General features: G+C 39.9%; 2 protein-coding genes across 2 annotated transcripts; both read right to left on the bottom strand.

Annotated features, from left to right (window-relative positions):
- Positions 1 to 431: 431 nt before the first annotated feature.
- On the bottom strand, positions 432 to 1379 carry LOC150018353 (olfactory receptor 52E2-like). The gene has a single exon (XM_090267732.1). The coding sequence runs from the start codon at positions 1377 to 1379 to the stop codon at positions 432 to 434; it is 948 nt and encodes a 315-aa protein (XP_090123858.1).
- A 6028-nt stretch (positions 1380 to 7407) lies between these two features.
- On the bottom strand, positions 7408 to 8370 carry LOC150018352 (olfactory receptor 52K2-like). The gene has a single exon (XM_090267296.1). The coding sequence runs from the start codon at positions 8368 to 8370 to the stop codon at positions 7408 to 7410; it is 963 nt and encodes a 320-aa protein (XP_090123422.1).
- Between the last annotated feature and the right edge of the window lie 9803 nt (positions 8371 to 18173).

The following is an 18173-nucleotide window of genomic DNA, read 5'->3' as shown; positions in this document are numbered from 1 at the left end:
TTATGGTTAGAGTTAGAGTACAAATTAAACAAACTTTGATTGTTATCTGGATTACCTACTTTTAAATTCCTTCAGTTAAATAGCAAACCAACAAACAACTACAGTCAGAAGAATACTTTTATTTAATTAATCTAATAAGATAAACTAATAAGCATGTTTTGAAGACACTGAACAAATATATATTCAGGGAAAGAATAGTGTTGAAATAATCTTACCTTTATTAAGTGCTTAAATACACTAGAAATTTGTGATTAACTTATAGATGTTATTTTTCCTATTTTACATATGTTCAGATAAGTAAAATTGTATATAAATGTAGTAAGTGAAAAATTGAGATTCTAATTCCTGGTCTTGCTGATCCTATAAGCCAATAAATTTATATCGGAGTTTTTGGAGGAGGGAGATAAGTAGAAAGGTAGAGCCCATAATTCTCAGTTGATTTTAGTCATGAATAATTGTAGAACACATTCTCGAATCTGTTTGGTCCTTACGCCATAGATAATAGGATTCAGCATCGGGGGTACCAACAAGTACATGTTGGCCAGCAGAATGTGGGTGTGGCGTGGTATATGCCTACTAAAACGGTGGGTGAGGAAGGAGAAAAGAGCAGGGATGTAGAAAGTGAGGATGACACAAACATGAAACCCACAAGTGCTGAGAGTCTTCAACCTGGCATCTTTAGAAGGGAGATTGAATACAGTACAGAGTATCTGTACATAAGACAGAGAGATGCATGCCACATCAGTTCCAACAATTAAGATAATGACTGCCAAACTATAAAGACTGTTGATGGAAATGTCAGCACAAGCCAATTTCACCACAGCCATATGCTCACAATATGTATGGGGGACAATATTGGTCCGGCAATATGGCCACCTCCTTACCAGAAAGGGATGTGGTGTCATTAGCACTAACCCACGCAGAAGTGCCACTGTGCCAACCAGAGCCACCACAGAATTTGTTAGAATGGATGAATGTCTCAGAGGATTGCAGATTGCCACATACCGATCAAGTGCCATAGCCACAAGAAGCCCTGACTCCACCCCAGAGAAAGCATGGATGAAAAACATCTGAGTGAGGCAAACATGGAAGTTGATTTCATGGTAATTGAACCAGAATAAACCCAGCATCTTGGGAAGAGTGGAGGTTGACAAGATGAGGTCTGTGATGGCCAACATGGAAAGAAAATAAAACATAGGTTCATGAAGAACAGTCTCAGTTTTGATGATAAAAAGGATGAGTATGTTTCCCATGAGGGCAACAACATACATTGAGCAGAAAGGGATAGATATCCAAATATGCATGTCTTCTAGACCAGGTATACCCATCAGGATGAAGGTACTGGGATTGGTGAAAGCAGTGGAGTTAAAGTCAAGCATGGTGATTCAGGCTACATGAAGACATATGCTTGCTCTCATTCTCTCCTCTGTCTCTGGAGTGGTCAAAGGTTCATATACTGTGATAAATATATGATATATAATTACTTAGTGTAAAAATACAATCCAGAAAGTCTTTTCAAATTTTAATTGCCCCTTGGTTATCTTCTCTGAAATTAGAAGCATTACATCCTTCATTGCCAGAAATTAATCTCATTAAGAACTAGTTGAAGAGACTATCTTCTCTAATTGCTTACTACTCTGCCTTAGGCTCAGAACCTTCAGAGTATTCAGCCTGATACGAGGTGTTCTCTTTTTGTCTGTGAAATCCAGGCTCAGTGAAAGTCTTGAAAAATAACACAGGCTCCTCACATCCTAATAAGGCAATGGGAAAAAAAAATCTCTAGTATTACTCTCCAAAATAAGTATGAACTTGAGACTTTTTTCATGAGGTGTATTCTAAATAAATGATTTTCAAACAGTGTGCCAAAAGAATTTTTAAAACTTGCAATACCTGACTCTTTAGTCAGGGGAATTAATCTCTTTTCCCTTAGATTGTCAAATTAAAAAATGATAACAACCAACACAACAATATACTTTTTGGTGAAATCAACATATGAAGGAATAATAAACTTTCCATATTTACACTACTTTTAATCACAAAACTTTTTGAAATGTGCCTTCATGGTGAAATTTTGGTCATAAAAAAAAAAAAAAACAACAGTATCTACTCACCTAAATAACTCTAAGACAGTAGCAAAGCCATTGACACATCCAAAATATATCTTCCTACCAAATTTATATTGAGATACTAACTAGGATCCAGGAGCGTCTTACCACACCTAAGAATTAAGATATACTATGTACCTTGGGAAAGAAAGGCTGGTGAGCTCTAAGTCAATCAAATAATCATCAATATTTGAAATTAGTGACAGTTGCCACTTTTTGCGTCATAATATGTACCACAAAAAATGTTGAGCCATGGCTGGTGTGGCTCAGTGTGTTGAGCGCTGGCCTGTGAACCAAAGGGTCACTGGTTTGATTCCCAGTCAAGGCACCTGCCTGGGTTGTGGACCAGGTCCTTAGATAGGGTTGGGTGAAAGGCAGCAAGACATTGATGTTTCTCTGCCTCTCTTTCTCCCTTCCCCTTTCTAAAAATAAACAAACAAATAAATAATTTAAAAATATTGAATTATTAGCAAGTGCCCAGATGCTGATTTGTGTAAAATATTATGGTGTCACCATTATCATTCTTAATTTATAAAAGAAGAAACTTACAGTTTACATAAGCTAAATACTCCTACAAAGTCAGACAATCAGCATGTGCAAGAAAGAAGTAACACACCCTGGTTCACTCTGAAATTTCACCTTTGTTCCTATATTATATGTAATTGAAATAGGGGAAAACTAATAAAATTTTTCACAGATCTTATCATGAATGATTCTCATACAGCACTTAGAGGAAACAAGGACATATGTTCTTATTTATTGTTTTAGAAATGTGATTTTATGGATTAACATGGTTTATAGCAAATCCATAAAATAATCCTAAACTCTTTCTATTCTAACATCTCAGTTGATATCAAGTGCTAAGTATTTTATTTCTAAATGAATTATTCTTAACCCCAGAGAACATACCTGCATACACTTCCTGTTCCAAAGTGGTACCAGTTGACTGGTGCACTAAAAACTCCAAAGAATGGTTAAAGAAAACCTCAAGAGCATCCTGGTTTAACCTTACAAGGGACTTGTTCCATGTGGAAGGCCACACAGATTTACCTGTCAATATGAGGCAGTCCTAGAAGTCTCTAACTTATTTTCAGAGGGACCATGCTGCCAGCCTCTGTGGCATGTTCTCTTCATCTGTTGGCAGCAAAGCCGAGTCTCAAGAATTCACAGTAACTTTAATACTTACTCTTCATCTCTAGTAAACTCTTCCTCATGCCAGTGTGCTACAGTTCCCTCATTATTGCCTCTTGCTTCTTTGGCTTGAGTAAACATAGATGAGTTGTTGATGCCTCCAGATTAATTGGGTTGTGTTGAATCAAAGATGAAAACTCAGATTTGAATCATTCCCTACATGGAAGGTCCAGGCAGGTTTTATAGCCCCACTTGGGAGCAGTCCCAAGGGCTCAAACTCTGCAACAAATGTTTCCTCTCCTTCTGAGAAGTGTAACTGATACATGAGAAAGAAAATATTTTTTCTATCACATGATATCAGTTGGTAATGAAATTTGATGTGAGTGAGACTAAAGGAGATTTTTAAAGAAACAGCTTATTTACACAAGTGGCTCTGACCCTACTAATTTGGTTAAAATTAGTTGTTATAACCACTTCAGTTAAAATGAATAATGTAGCCATATCAGAAAACAACACAGAAATAAAGTCAAAAACTTTATCCCTGTGATACTGTCAGACTTAACATGCATGGTACTCTCTTCCTGTGTATAAAATATCCACATGAATGTATATATGTTCATGTATGTAGTTCTATACATACACATGTACACAATTCATTCATGTATATGTATATACATATACACACAGATATACTCATAAAATTATTGCACCTATAAGAAGCATGATATTATATATTACAAAGAAAATAGGTATATATACCTATATGTATTTGTGCATGTGTGTGATTATAATTTGATATTCAGTAATTCTTATTAAATATATACCATGTACCTGAGTCTACTTATTAAATACCTACTATATACCTGAGTCTATGTTAAATGCTTTGAAAAATAGCACTGGGAAAAATAAAGAACTAATACCATCCTTTCTCTTAAGAATATTATTCAGTAATGAGATGATTCATATCATTAATACTTTAAATAATAATGCTACAGAGAAATTAAATAGAATGACATTTTAATGAGTGATTGGAGTGACTGCCTTAAGTTGATCAAAGACCATCCTTTTGAAGAGGTGGCTTTTGATAGACCTAAGTAATGAGAAGTGTATAAAAATGATTTGAAGGTAAAGATTCTAATACCATTTCTAATATGTGGAGAGGGGTATTCCCACACCAACAAGGCAATACAAGATACCAGCTAGCTTCAGTCTCTTTGCTCTTCTTTTCAGACAGAACAGCTGACATTTTGTGCCTTTCCAGGTGCAAGAGGAATATATCTAGATACAGCCCACCTCCGTGTTGTTGAAGTGCCCCACCCCTTTGCCACGTTCATTCACTTCATGGACCCGGGTGGCCACCTCGAGGGAACACACCAAAAAGTCCATCTGGTGATTTCAATCAACTTCTGAATCTGAAGGGGTTCTTCTGATGGGTATCAATGTATCTCCTACCTAATGCACTCTTAAATTCCCAGAGTGATTTCCATAGGGCTGTGCCCTGTAGAGGCATCTCTTTAATAGTCCAGGTTTTCGTTGCCCATCTACATGATCATACAGGCAGGACACTGGCTATAGCCCATTAGTCAGTAAAAATCCAAGCACAGAGGATTTTACCATTGCTTAAATATTCTACAATATCACTGCCATAAAAACAGCATGCAATGAAATCCAGCTTATTGAAATGATTTATTTTTACTTTCCTCAATCAGGGTCTTTCCACCTGATGGTCTTAATGTGGCAACTTTCTATACAAGATGTTTTCCATTCATCTTGGAACTGCCATCTGTAAACCAAGCAGTTACTTGTTGTTCAGTCAAGAGCTGTTCATAGGGTACTATCCAAGTGGAAATTGTTCTGGAAATTCCTCAGATAGCTCTAAAGTTGGTCCTAAGGGAAATGAGGCTTCCTGCTTATAATTATGGTGGGCACCTCTTTGCATTCATCTGGAAGTATGCTTCTGTATAAACCATTTGCATGTTATTATGGAACTCTTCTGGGCACTGCCTGCTTTAGTAGAAAGTTTCTCTGACATCACCCAAAACTGTGTCTCTTAGGTTTCACAATTATTTTACATCATTTATTCGTTAAGACAGTCTCAGTTATGCCCAAAACTGGATAATAATTTTCTCTTAAATTGTGCACCAGCTGGTAGCATCTGGAAATTATTTGTTCTAAAATCCCAGTGATTACTGCTGGGAGGAACTCCATAAGCTTCTCTGTGCATGAGTATGGGTGGCAGACACTTCCAAAATCATATCTGAGTGGGGATCGTAAGAGCCCAAAGGTGCTGAGACAGCTACTGCCTTTTGTAATTCAGACATAGCCTGCTTTTTGTTCAGGTTCCCACTCAAAAACAGCTTTATTTTAGGTAGTCTTATAGATGGGAGCTAGCTGTATCCTCAGATGTAGAACAAACCAATCAAATGTTGGACTTCTTGTTTGGTTCTGAGGTAAGTAATGATAGCAGTTTATTTTTACTTGCTCGTAAAATATCCTATGTGTCTGCTGTCCAAGATATTCCTAAGAATTTTACCATTTGGACAGGCTTTTGAAACCTTGGACCTTTGTAGGATTACCATTGCATTCAAATCAGTCTTAGTTTGCTCTTTAGTTTCTGATATTTTTATAATATCATCAATACGGTGGGGGGGGGCGGCAAAAAGCTGGAATTTATTTGCAAAAATTATGTATTTATTATTACATGTTTAAACTTCAGTTACCTTCAAAGTACTCTCAATATTATGCAATAAACCTATCTAGATGTTTTTTCCAGTTCTCAAAATAGTTTTTGAAGTTGTCAATTTTGATGTCTTTTAGTGTTTGTGCCATTTTTTTTTCATCTCTTCCACATCAGCAAAACGTGTTGATCAGATGTTTCAAAAAAATTAAAAAATCAATAGCATAATAAGAGAAAATATTAGTCACTCTCATTATGAATAAATTGAGGTGATCTATATCATATAAAACCAAGTTAACAATAGACACTACATGCGGTGGGGAGTGAATTGGAGGAAGGTGATTTAAAGGTACAAATGCCCAGTTATAAGGTAAATAAGTACTAGGGATATAATGTACAACAATATGGCTATAGTTAACACTGCTGTATGGTATATTTGAAAGTTGACGTGAGTAGATCATAAGAATAAATTATTTCTCATCACAAGGAGAGATTATTTTTATTGTATCTATATAAACAATAAATGTTAACTAAACCTTCTGTGGTAATCATTTCACAATTATGTAAATAAAATCATCATACTGTACATCTTATACAGTGATATATATCAATTATATTTTAATAAAATTGGAAAAATAACAGATGCTGCATTTCTTCTAAAATTAACTCTAGTTGTTCCTAAAAAGTGACTTTAATGAAGAATATTTTGTTAGATGGGTAAGTTGTATGTGGATTTTTATCTGACCACCAAAATTTTACATTTATTTTCCTTTTGTTTTATATATTTTATCCAAACTAAGATTTTTTAAGGTATATATTATTATTGAGACATCTCCTAAGTTCTAGCTATGGCACATACTAACTTATATAGAACCTCTATATAAGTTACCAAAATCAAAGACTTTATTATATGCTAAAATATTTTTAAATACCAAAGAATATGATAAGCTTCAATCATAGTCCTAATTTCTTTAAAATAGATTAAAATTAAAAATTTTCAGAGACATACTTTGCCCCTTATTATTCTTCTACTATGAGTTCCTAGATTATTAACTATTACAGGCAAGAAAAAAAATACTGTCTATAAATTTGTACTGACGCCTATGTATCAGTCACTCCATGTCAACTCATGTGTATCTGCCAATAGATAATGGAATGAGAAAATGTTTATATATATATATATATATATATATATATATATATATACATAAACATACATATATATATATAAAGAGAGAGACAGACAGACAGACAGACTTATATATCTTGAACTTGAGATATAAATTAAGAAATGACCTTATACTAAAGATAGAGATGTCTTACAAAATAGTGTAAAATTACCAAGATCTACTTTATTTCATATATTAACCATAATTTTTTGAGTAAATATGAGCCAACATTCACTTGGAAAGTTTCTATCTTCTTAGGTAATATAGATTTACTTGAATATAAACTAGACCATAGTTCCATGGTATCACCTGTATTACTGGATAATTAAAAAACCTTACAGAGTAAAACATATGTATTTGTGAAGATTTTAAGAAAACTCTCCCGGATATTTTTGGTGTTGACACCATATATGATAGGGTTCATCATAGGGGGAATCAGAAGATAAATGTTGGCTATAAAGATGTGGATGTGTGGAGCTATGTTATGACCAAATCTGTGGGTGATAAAGGAGAAAAAGGCAGGTATGTAAAACACTAAGATGACCCAAACATGAGAGCCACATGTGCTCAAAGTCTTGAGTCTGGTCTCCTTTGATGGGAGATGAAACACAGCATGAAGAATGAGAATGTAAGAGCAGATTATCAATATGAAGTCCATCCCACCAGTAAGAAAGGCAAGAATTAAGCCATAGAATCTGTGGATCCTGGTATCAGCACAGGCCAGTTTGATCAGGGCCATAAACTCACAGGAAGTGTGGGCAATGATGTTGGTTTTACAATAGGAAAGCCTCATCAGTAAGAAAGGATGAGGAGTCAGCAGGCTAATTCCACATAGGACAATGGCTAAACTCAAAGCCATGATTACGCCATGTGTCAGGATGGTAGAGAGCCTCAATGGGTTGCAGATGGCCACATATCGGTCAAAGGCCATGGCCAACAGGAATCCCGACTCCATGGTGGATAGAGAGTGGATGAAAAATATCTGGATGAGACAAGCATTAAAGTTGATTTTTCTTTCATTGAACCAGAAGAGGCTGAGAATCTTGGGAAGGGCAGTGGTACAAAGCATCAGGTCATTCACAGAGAGCATGCAGAGGAAGAGATACATGAGTTGATGAAGACTGGGGTGTGTCTTGATGATGAATACAAGGACACAATTCCCCATCACAGCCAGTAGATAGACCAGGCAAAAAGGGATGGAGATCCAGGCATGAGCAGCCTCCAGCCCCGGGATTCCAATGAGTAAGAAAGTAGTTGGGTGGACATTGGTCCTATTTGGAACAAACATTTTTAGAGTCACTAAACCTGTCCTTGCCAAATTACTCTCAGTAGATCAAGCCTAAAATATACTTTCTGCTTATACCTAAAATATGTGACACTCTATTTTATGACAATCAGTGGTAAGATATTTTGTCCCCAATTCAGGTATGGGTAAGGGAAGGGATATGGAATTAGTTAGTAATATCTGTTTTAATCTCAAAATTCAAAAGGTAAAAGAAAGAGTGGACTTTACCCTATAGGGAAAAGAAATAATAGGCACTAAAGCTGGGATGTTTTGCCCCATATCTTTTTATGCTCTACTATATAAATACCACCTAATAAGTGCTAGAAATATAGCATGTGCTTATTTTGCTTTTATTTTCATTAAACATGTAAATAAATAAGAAAAAAAGAGGCTGGTTTTCAAGTGGGAATTAGAAAGTTATTGCTCTGATTATGTCTCTAAAACATGCTTTCACCTATGAGGCCCATTTATTTCTCTTTATTGGAAAATTGTTTATATATAAACCCATTGTAAAATGAAAATTGCTATTTTAGTTTAAAAACACTTATTAAAACTAGTCTGTCAATTTATGTGAATGTGACTAAATTGCCAAGCAAATACAAATCTGAATATTTAAGCCATTTGAGCAGAGCTTGATTTTTGGCTTTATTTGAGCTCTATGTTACTAACACTTTATAAAGTGCAAACTGAGCATACAGCCATATCTCCCAGACACATCACCATATTGGTGGCCAAATGGGCCCTATCTCAGGGTATAACTAATTTCATTTATTATTTTTCTATGTTTTAACTATCTTTAAATCTCTCAAATATTTTTGTTCAGCTGCTTCTACTAGTAAGTCTCTAAAAAATTACATTTAAATAATTTTATCCTGGTTGATAAATAGCCTCCCTTTTGAATTCCCTAAGGAAGGTCTGCCTTTCTTTTACCCACCATAGCCTATGTTGGAGACCCTGTAAATGCCGCTACAATTTAGCCACTGAAATAATTAAGGCTGGAACAGCAGAAGACCTGTTGACCCTGCTTTGCCTTATTGCTGGAGTCCATTTGTTGCTCAGTATCCATGCTGCATTGTTAAATATTCTTCATTCTCCCATTTTTTCTCTAGTAGAAATTCTGCTGTCTCACACTGTCTTTCTATTTCTTCATCTGGCTGGTGTTTTTGCCTGGGTTGCACTCATCTCCCAGAAAGCTATAAGACAAATCAGCTGCCTCCCACTTCCCCCTCTGGTGCCCACCAGTCTTTCAAGAGAATTACACAAAATGAATGCCTCATAGGAATGGCTGTTGATGATCATAACTGAGAGTACCTTTCTTTGTTCCTCTAGGAGATTCTCACTGATTGGGCAGATGTCATCCTTTGAGAGTTTTGTAGTCACTAGAGGACTAGCCTCAGGAACCAATAATTAAAGAGTCTGTGGGCAGGCATTAGGGTCATAATGGCGATTGCTTCACTGTACTTTGGTGAGACTAAACATATATTGATTATATAGGGAAAATGTGTCTTCACAGCATGAAATTGATTAAAGTTTCCATAGGTCCACATTTTTTAACAGTAGAATTATGAGTCAGTATGGTTTAGAGCAGTAATTTTCAACTTTTTTCATCTCATGCATGCATAAATTAATTCTAAAATTCTGTGACACACCAAAAATATATCATATTTTTCCAATCTGGTAAAAGTAGGAATAACTTTTATTGATTTACAAAGAAATACTAATAGTAATTACCTGTGCTTTTAGTTTTGAGGTGACTTTTAAATTTATTTATTTATTTATTTTAATTTACTTAATTTATTTTTATCATTTATTCTATTACAGTTCTCACTTTTTTCTCCCTTTCCCCACCATCACCCAGCTCCACCCTCTCCCATCCCTAAGACAATCTCTCAAATTACTGTCTATGTCTATGAGTCGTGCATAAATGTTCTTTAGTTAATTTCTTTACCATCTTTCATTCCTTACTTCCCCCCTCCTTTCTGGCAGCTGCCAGTCTGTTTTATGTATCTACCCTTCTGTTACTCTTTTGTTCATTAGTTTATTGTGTTCATTGGATTCCACATGTAAGAGATCATGTGGTATTTATCTTTCATTGACTTGTTTAATTCACTTAGCATAATTTTCTCCAAGTCCATCCATGCTGTTGCAAAATGTAAGAGTTTCCTCTTTCTTACTGCTGCATAGTATTTCATTGTGTATATGTACTGTCGTCGTCGGCAGCCGTCCGTCTCGAGAGACGATGGCGTAGCTTCTTGAGAGTCTATCTGCACCGCCGAGAATGGCTGTGAAGTCCGACTCGGGAGTGACAATCCCTGCCGCACTTGGTACAGGTGAAGGCAGATGGCTGTTGTTGCTGCTGTTGACGCTGCTTCCGCCTCGATCTTTTCTGGACCGCCTCCTCGTTGCGCGCAGCCTCTGCGCGTGACGTACCTTGCCTGACTGTGAGCCTCCAGGCTAGGCGGTCGTCTGCTTGAACTTCCCATGTGTTGAGATTGATGGAGCATTGTGTCATGTTCTTTTTGCAGATGTCTTTGAACCGCATTTTGGGCGCCCTGTCATCCTCTTGCCTTCTGCTAGCTCGCCGTAGAGGAGGTCTTTGGGAATACAGCCTGCATCCATTCTTTTGACATGGCCGAGCCACCTGAGGCGTCTCTCGCTAAGAACTGCATGCAAACTGCTCATGTTGGCTCGCTTCAGCACCTCGGTGTTGGGGACCTTATCCTGCCAGGCGACATGCAGGACTCGTCGCAGGCACCTCATGTGGAAGCTGTTGAGTTTCCTTTCGTGCCTTGCGTAGGTGGTCCACGTCTCGCTGCCATAGAGGAGAGTGCTGAGTACGCAGGCTTGGTAGATGCGCAGTCTGGTTTTCTCAGTGAGGCTGGAATTGTTCCACGCTCGCCGGTTCAGTTTGGCCATAACTGTGGCTGCCCTGGCGATTCTCCGATTGACCTCCAAGTCGACTGACAGAGAGCTCGAGATGGTGGACCCAAGGTAAGTGAAATCGTTGACAACCTCCAAGGTGTATCCGTCGATGGTGATGCATGGGGGAGTCCCCGTGCCTTGAGCCATAACGTTCTGCTTCGTCAGGCTGATGGCTAGTCCGAACTCCTTGCATGCGTGGGAAAGGCAAGTGACTAACTGCTGGAGTCCCTCTTCGGAGTGTGATGTCAAGGCTGCGTCGTCGGCGAAGAGCATCTCACGGATGAGCACCTCTTTGACTTTGGTCTTGGCTCGTAGACGGGCCAGGTTGTAGAGCTTGCCATCGGATCTGGTGTGAATGAAGACACCCTCGCTGCAGTCCTTAAAGGCGTATTGGAGGAGCATGGAGAAGAAGATTCCGAACAGCGTAGGCGCGAGGACGCAGCCCTGCTTTACTCCGCTGCTGACTGGGAAGGCCTCAGAGGTTGCGCCATTGTAGGACACCGTGCTGTGCATGTTGTCGTGAAAGGACATGACCACAGCAAGCAGATGTGGTGGACAGCCAATCTTCCGTAGCAAGCTGAAGAGTCCGCTTCGACTGACCAGATCAAACGCCTTCGTGAGGTCAATAAAGGCGAGGTAGAGTGGTTTATGCTGCTCGTGACACTTCTCCTGCAGCTGGCGTAGGGAGAAGATCATGTCCACTGTTGAGTGGCCAGCTCTGAAGCCACACTGGGACTCTGGGTAGACGTGGGAAGCAAGGGTCTGCAGGCGGGCAAGAGCGACCCGGGCGAATACTTTGCCGACGACGCTGAGGAGAGAGATGCCCCGGTAGTTGTTGCAGTCGCTGCGGTCTCCTTTGTTCTTGTACATGGTGATAATGTTGGTGTCTCTCATATCCTGGGGGATGTAACCCTCCTTCCAGCAGAGACAGAGTAGATGGTGGAGCGGCTGTAGCAGGACTGGTTTCCCGCTCTTTAGGATTTCTGGAGGGATTCTGTCGCTTCCTGGTGCTTTCCCGCAAGCGAGGCAGTCGATGGCTTTGCCGAGCTCTGCCGCAGTAGGTGGGGTGTCTAGCTCCTCCATGACTGGTAGGTCTGGGATGGCGTTAAGAGCAGTGTCTGTTATGGTGTTCCTTGTTGCGTACAGCTCGAGGTAGTGCTCGGTCCAGCGCCGCATTTGCTGTTCCTGGTCAGTGATGACCTCACCTGTCTTGGACTTAAGGGGGGCGATCTTGGAGGGGATTGGGCCTGTTGCCTTCTTGATACCCTCATACATTCCTCGTGCGTTGCCTATATCGGCGGCTTCCTGGATGCTTCTGCACAGGTTTAGCCAATAGGTGTTGGCACAGTGGTGGGCGGTCTTCTGGACTTTGTTCCTGGCAGCCCGTAGAGCTTGAAGTGTACTGGGAGTGGGCGTGGCCTTGTAAGCCAGTAGGGCCTTCCTCTTAGCCTCGATCACGGGTTCCATTTCTTCCCAGTGAGCCTCGTACCAGTCAGCGTTCTTCCGCTCTTTCTTCCCGTAAGCAATAATGGTGGAGTTGTATATGGCGTCGCGGAGACGTGACCAATTGGATTCGATAATGTCATCTGCCACCATTCCCTCGCCGAGTGCATCTTCCATCCTGTTGATGAATTGCTGGGTCTTAACTGGGTTGCTGGCACAACTGGTGTTGATGCGTGGGCGACCCTTCATCTTGGAGTGGTGCAACCTCTTCGACGTTATGCGCACCTTGCTTACCACGAGGGCATGGTCCGTGTCGCAGTCTGCACTGTGGTAGCTGCAGGTGAGGAGGGTGCTGCCAATATCCGTTCTTCTGGTGATGATGAGGTCAAGCTGGTGCCAGTGGCGGGAGCGGGGGTGCCTCCATGACACCTGGTGGATCTCTTTGCACTTGAAGAATGTGTTTGTGACGCACAGGCCGTGGTGACACGAAAGCTCAAGCAGTCGCTGACCATTCTCATTGATCTTTCCTCTCCCAAAGTTTCCAAGGCAGGTGGGCCAGGCCATGTGGTCGGCTCCTACTCTTGCGTTGAAGTCTCCAAGGAGATAAAGAGCGTTACTTCTGGGGATCTTGGATAACGCTTCGTCCAGTGCATGGTAGAACTGTTCTTTCTCTTCGGTGGTGGCGCAGAGGGTTGGGGCATACGCGCTAAGAATGCTTACTGGGCCGAAAGTTGTTGACAATCGGAGGGTAAGTAATCTCTCTGTGCCTCCTGTGGGTGGCTCTATGGAGTTAACAAGCGTGTTCTTCACAGCGAACCCAACACCGTGCTGTCTTGGTTGGTCCGGAGACTTCCCTTGCCAGTAGAAGGTGTAGTTGGTTTCTCTGATAGTTCCGTTGTCGGCCAACCGGGTCTCCTGTAGAGCCGCAATGTCGATGTTTAGTCGTGCCAGTTCCCTGTCGATGACGGTGGTTTTCCTGGCATCATTGATCCACGGAAGGTCTGCAGTAAGTCCGGGACACATGGTCCTGATGTTCCAGCTAGCGAGGCGAAGAGCTGGAGGCTTCTTGTTTTTTGCTTGGAATTGCCTGTTGCGAGTGTTTTGTGGCCCACTTTTCGAGAGACGCCTCTCTGATCCCCACGCACCCAGTGGGGCAGGCGAGCCATGGCGAGACGGCACCTAATTGGCTGGGGGCTGCCCAGCTTGAGGCGGGCGGTAGCTGTCCAGTGAGGTGCGATGACCTCTCCCACCGTCAGAGGAGACCCCTGGCGCTCGTTTCCTTCGCCAATCGGATGAGCTTATAACCGGTATCTGTCTCCTCCCGTGTTGAGTCGACATCTTGCAATGACGCTGGAGTGTCCTCTCCAGTGAAGCTACAAAGCACCGAGTAAGCACCTAGTCCTTGTCTGCAGTCACCATCAGGGCCGGAATCAGGATCTTCCTTCCCGAGCCTTTGCAGCCCCACTTCCAGTTCCTGTCGATGTTTCGATACCAGTTTAGGGGGCCCCTGAAACCAGACTTCTTGATCTGCTGCACATAGAACTGGATGTCCTCCTCTGGCATGAGCTTACTGAGGCTGGGCTCCTTGGGGACTTTCACTAAGACTCCTCCTGGTTCGATCTTCCAGTCAGGGCACATCAGAGAAGGAAAACTCTGATTCCAAAAAACCTCCGCTGCCTTGCGGCATACCTCTTCAGGGGAAAGGCTAAGGGAGTAAACCCCGACAGAAAATCCGGAGCCGGAGTCCTAAGGCGGTTTGACATTGTAGTCAACACCGGCAACTCCTGCGGCGCACCTGAAGCCAAGCTGTATTGACTCTGTCTTTCCCCTTGGATCCTTCAGCTGCGAAGAGAGGGGGGGTCTGCTGCATGGGCAACAGCTGGCCCTCCATATCACCCTGCCCAGGCTTTGTAGCTTCACTGGTATATGTACCACAGCTTTTTAATCCACTCATCTATTGATGGTCACATTTTGGCTGTTTCCAAACTGTGGCTATTATAAATAATGCATTGAACATAAGTGTGCTTATATTCTTTCGAATTAGTGTTTTAGGTTTCTTCAGGTAAATTGCCAAAAGTAGAATTGCTGGTTCATAAAGCAGTTCTATTTTAAATTTTTTGAGGTAACTCCATACTGTTTCCACAGTGGCTGCATTAATATGCATTCTCACCAACAGTGCAAAAGGTTCCCTTTACTCCACATCCTCACCAAGTGACTTTTAAAAAAATCAAGTGTCTATACTTGTATATAAAGATTTCTGATACCAAGAATTAACCAATCAGACAGACAGTGACCAATGGGGAGGGGGGAGAGGAAAAGGGGAGGTAAAGAAGGGGAAAGGTCTAATCAAGGAACTAGTATGAATGACCCATGGACATGTACAACAGGGTGGGGATTGAATATGGGGGAAGGGGTAGGCAGAGCAGGGAGGAGCAAGGGGGGAAATGGGAGAACTATAATAGAAAAACAATTTTTAAAAAGGAGAAAAAATAATTAACTGCTCAGATGCAATCTTATTATGCAATGTGCCCAATAAGATGTACCTCTATTATATGACCTATATATTTATGGTTCAAGACAGGGCATTCATGCCAGACAGCTATTATATGTAAAATTTAACAATCTAGGGGAAAAGATGTCAGTGACCCTGACTAAATACTCAGGTATTGCATGTTTTAAAAATTCTTGAGGAGTACTGGTTGAAACTCGCTGTTTTAGAGCAATGCTAATAAAATTTTACCCATGTAATACCTGCCTAAAAATTACCTTTTGATCACATTTTCCCAGATACTTCCTAAAATTTCATATTTTTAAATATTGTCTTTTATATCAGCTTATCTGATATTATTTTATCTTTAAAAGGGGGATAATTATATCTACTTTTCAGAAGTTTTGTGATAGTAAAATTAATAATACATAGAATAAATTTTTCTATATACTCTGGCAAATAAAATGTCACTATGTATTTTATTTTTGTTGATGTTATTTTAATATTGCCTTTCAAATGTAAGCTTAAGATTTCCATTTCAAAATGGACATGAAGAACAAAAAACAATGTCAAGCAATGTAATTAAATCTTCTATAATCTTTTAACTAGATAACCTTGCAAAGAATTTATGAAAATACCACTGACAATCATTGATGAGACCAATGAAAGAGATGTATTAGATGTGAGTCAACCAGAAAGTATAATGAATTATTTATTCCATATATTTTATCATTAGTCTTTTATGGTCAATCTCCTGTTATAGACTTGTATGGACCTTTAAGAGTATCACTTATTTTTCATATAATGTTTACATTAACCTATCCAGATATCTTCACTAATGCTCACAGGTTAAGTGATTTGCCCAAATCAAACAAAAAGGAATTGAGGATGTCTCAAGAAAACATTCAGAGTTGAGAAAATGAATGTCAACTTGAATGGCAGAAAAAATCTACAACAGTACATAATGTATTTTATCATGGGAACTGAGTTCTCCTTAAAACAGATAACTCTAGTTCCTTTTTCTCACTATAACTTAAACGACCTTATCTGATATGGAAAGTATAAGTAAAGCATAGTCACATTAATGTCAGGGGTCTATTCCTTAGAAAATCAAATTTAAGACAGATGTGTTAAATATCAGGAATTCCATGTCTTATTATTTTAAAAGTATATTTTATTTATCATGCTATTACAGTTGTCCCAATTTTTCCCTTTGTCCCCCTCTGTCCAGTACCTCCCTTCCTTCCAGCAACCCATTTGCAACAACATGGATGGAACTAGAGAGAATTATGCTTAGTGAAATAAGCCAGGTAATGAAAGAAAAATATCTTATGCTATTATCTATTATAGGAGACTAATGAACAACACAAACAAACAAGCAAAATTGAACCAGAGGTATATAAACAAGGAGTAGACGAACAGTGACAAGGGGGATAAGAAGGGGAAGGGTCTAGTCAAAGAACATGTATAAATGACCCATGGACATGGACAGCTGGGTGGGGACAGACTGTGGGAAGAGAGGTGGGCAGGGTGCGGGAAGCAATAGGGAAAAAAGTGGGACAACTGTAATAGAAAAACAAGCAAACAAAAATTTTTAGTGAGGGAAAAAAAGAAAATATAAAGAATGGAATGCAATTTTAGTGAATATTAGAAGGACAAGGATTTTCCTTCACACTGTATATTTTTCTCCCTACCTGATCCCTCCAGAATTTGGCATTCTAAAGAAGTAAGAAATGACATAAGGTTCTTTGCATAAAACTAATAAGACCAGTTGTTAATAGAGGTTTTGTTGACCAAGACTTTGACTGGAATGTTATCCCTAACGGAGACATGCCTGGGCTCTGGTTGTTACCAAAACACCCTGAGGAACTGGGATTGACTTCCGAAGGTAATAAAGGTGCATGAGAAAAAAGGCCTGGTACCTTGGTTGGTTGTGCGGTCCATGGCAATCTCTCCAAGGAAGGAACGAAGGTTGCTTTCTTGAAAGATGGCTAGAGGGACCTTAAGGCACAACAGAAAACCTGAAGGACTTGGAAAAGACAGGTGTGTACAGGCAAGGCTGAATGGCAGGTATGTGGCTCAGCTCCTGTGCCCTGAATGGCAGACTGAAAGTCACCCTAAAGCTTCCTAATGTAAGTTCCAGCAAAGCAGACTTAAAGATCATATGTGATAATTTGCTGCTCTTGTTGTGTTTATGCAAATGAACAGGATAAATTAAAAATGGTCTTAACGCAGTCCCTTTAATGACAAGGAGGGTGATCTTAAGGAGAAAAATTGTGTTTCAAGGAAAGTCACAATGCTCAGTGGTAGACTATAAAAGAGTGCAGCTAACTCTCTTTAAAGACTCTTTTCATGTAAAGTTTGTTTTCATTTGAAAGTTAAACTGGGTCTGTGGCATCATCAAAGATACTTAATTTACAGTCAATAAGAATATCAAATGCCTTACAACTGGATGTCTTTCCAAAAAGACAGTCTTATAGATTTAGAGACTGGTTTGTGGGTTATGTTGCATAAATTAACATGTGTCTTCTGTTTTTGAGTGATTGTCTGTATGTATAGGCCTCACTTAATTCTGTCTTTATTGCTGCCTCCTGAGACTCAATGGTGTGGCTGAACTAAGTGGCTAGAATACAACAAGGATGCCAGCCTGTTAAACCAAGCATGCCATTGTCTGGGGACAGCCAACTCACCTGGAGCCTGCAAGATCCTTCCTCATGTGGGAAGGCCACCCTCCCCTCCACACCCCGACTCTTACTTAGGGATTTCTGGACCCAAGGGTAGGTAGGATGATGACCATGACCAGCTTTAAGTTGATAGAGGAGCACGAGATCTTCGCCCATTGTCCTTTATAAGATAAAAGGGTCTTAAGTCTGAGAGTGGTATATTGTTATTTTTTATTGTTAAAAATTTTTTTAAATTAATTAATTGATTAATCATTTATGAAAAAAAGAAT

This window comes from Furipterus horrens, unplaced genomic scaffold (genome assembly GCF_987537825.1).
Source record: "Furipterus horrens unplaced genomic scaffold, mFurHor1.1.pri manual_scaffold_2, whole genome shotgun sequence".
Taxonomy (NCBI): domain Eukaryota; kingdom Metazoa; phylum Chordata; class Mammalia; order Chiroptera; family Furipteridae; genus Furipterus; species Furipterus horrens.
The sequence above is the reverse complement of the archived record's forward strand: the minus strand, read 5'-3'. Positions and strand labels throughout refer to the sequence as shown.

Bases quoted from the DNA above. Each gene is read 5' to 3' on its own strand.
- LOC150018353 (XM_090267732.1), bottom strand. From the start codon at position 1,379: ATGCTTGACTTTAACTCCACTGCTTTCACCAATCCCAGTACCTTCATC.
- LOC150018352 (XM_090267296.1), bottom strand. From the start codon at position 8,370: ATGTTTGTTCCAAATAGGACCAATGTCCACCCAACTACTTTCTTACTC.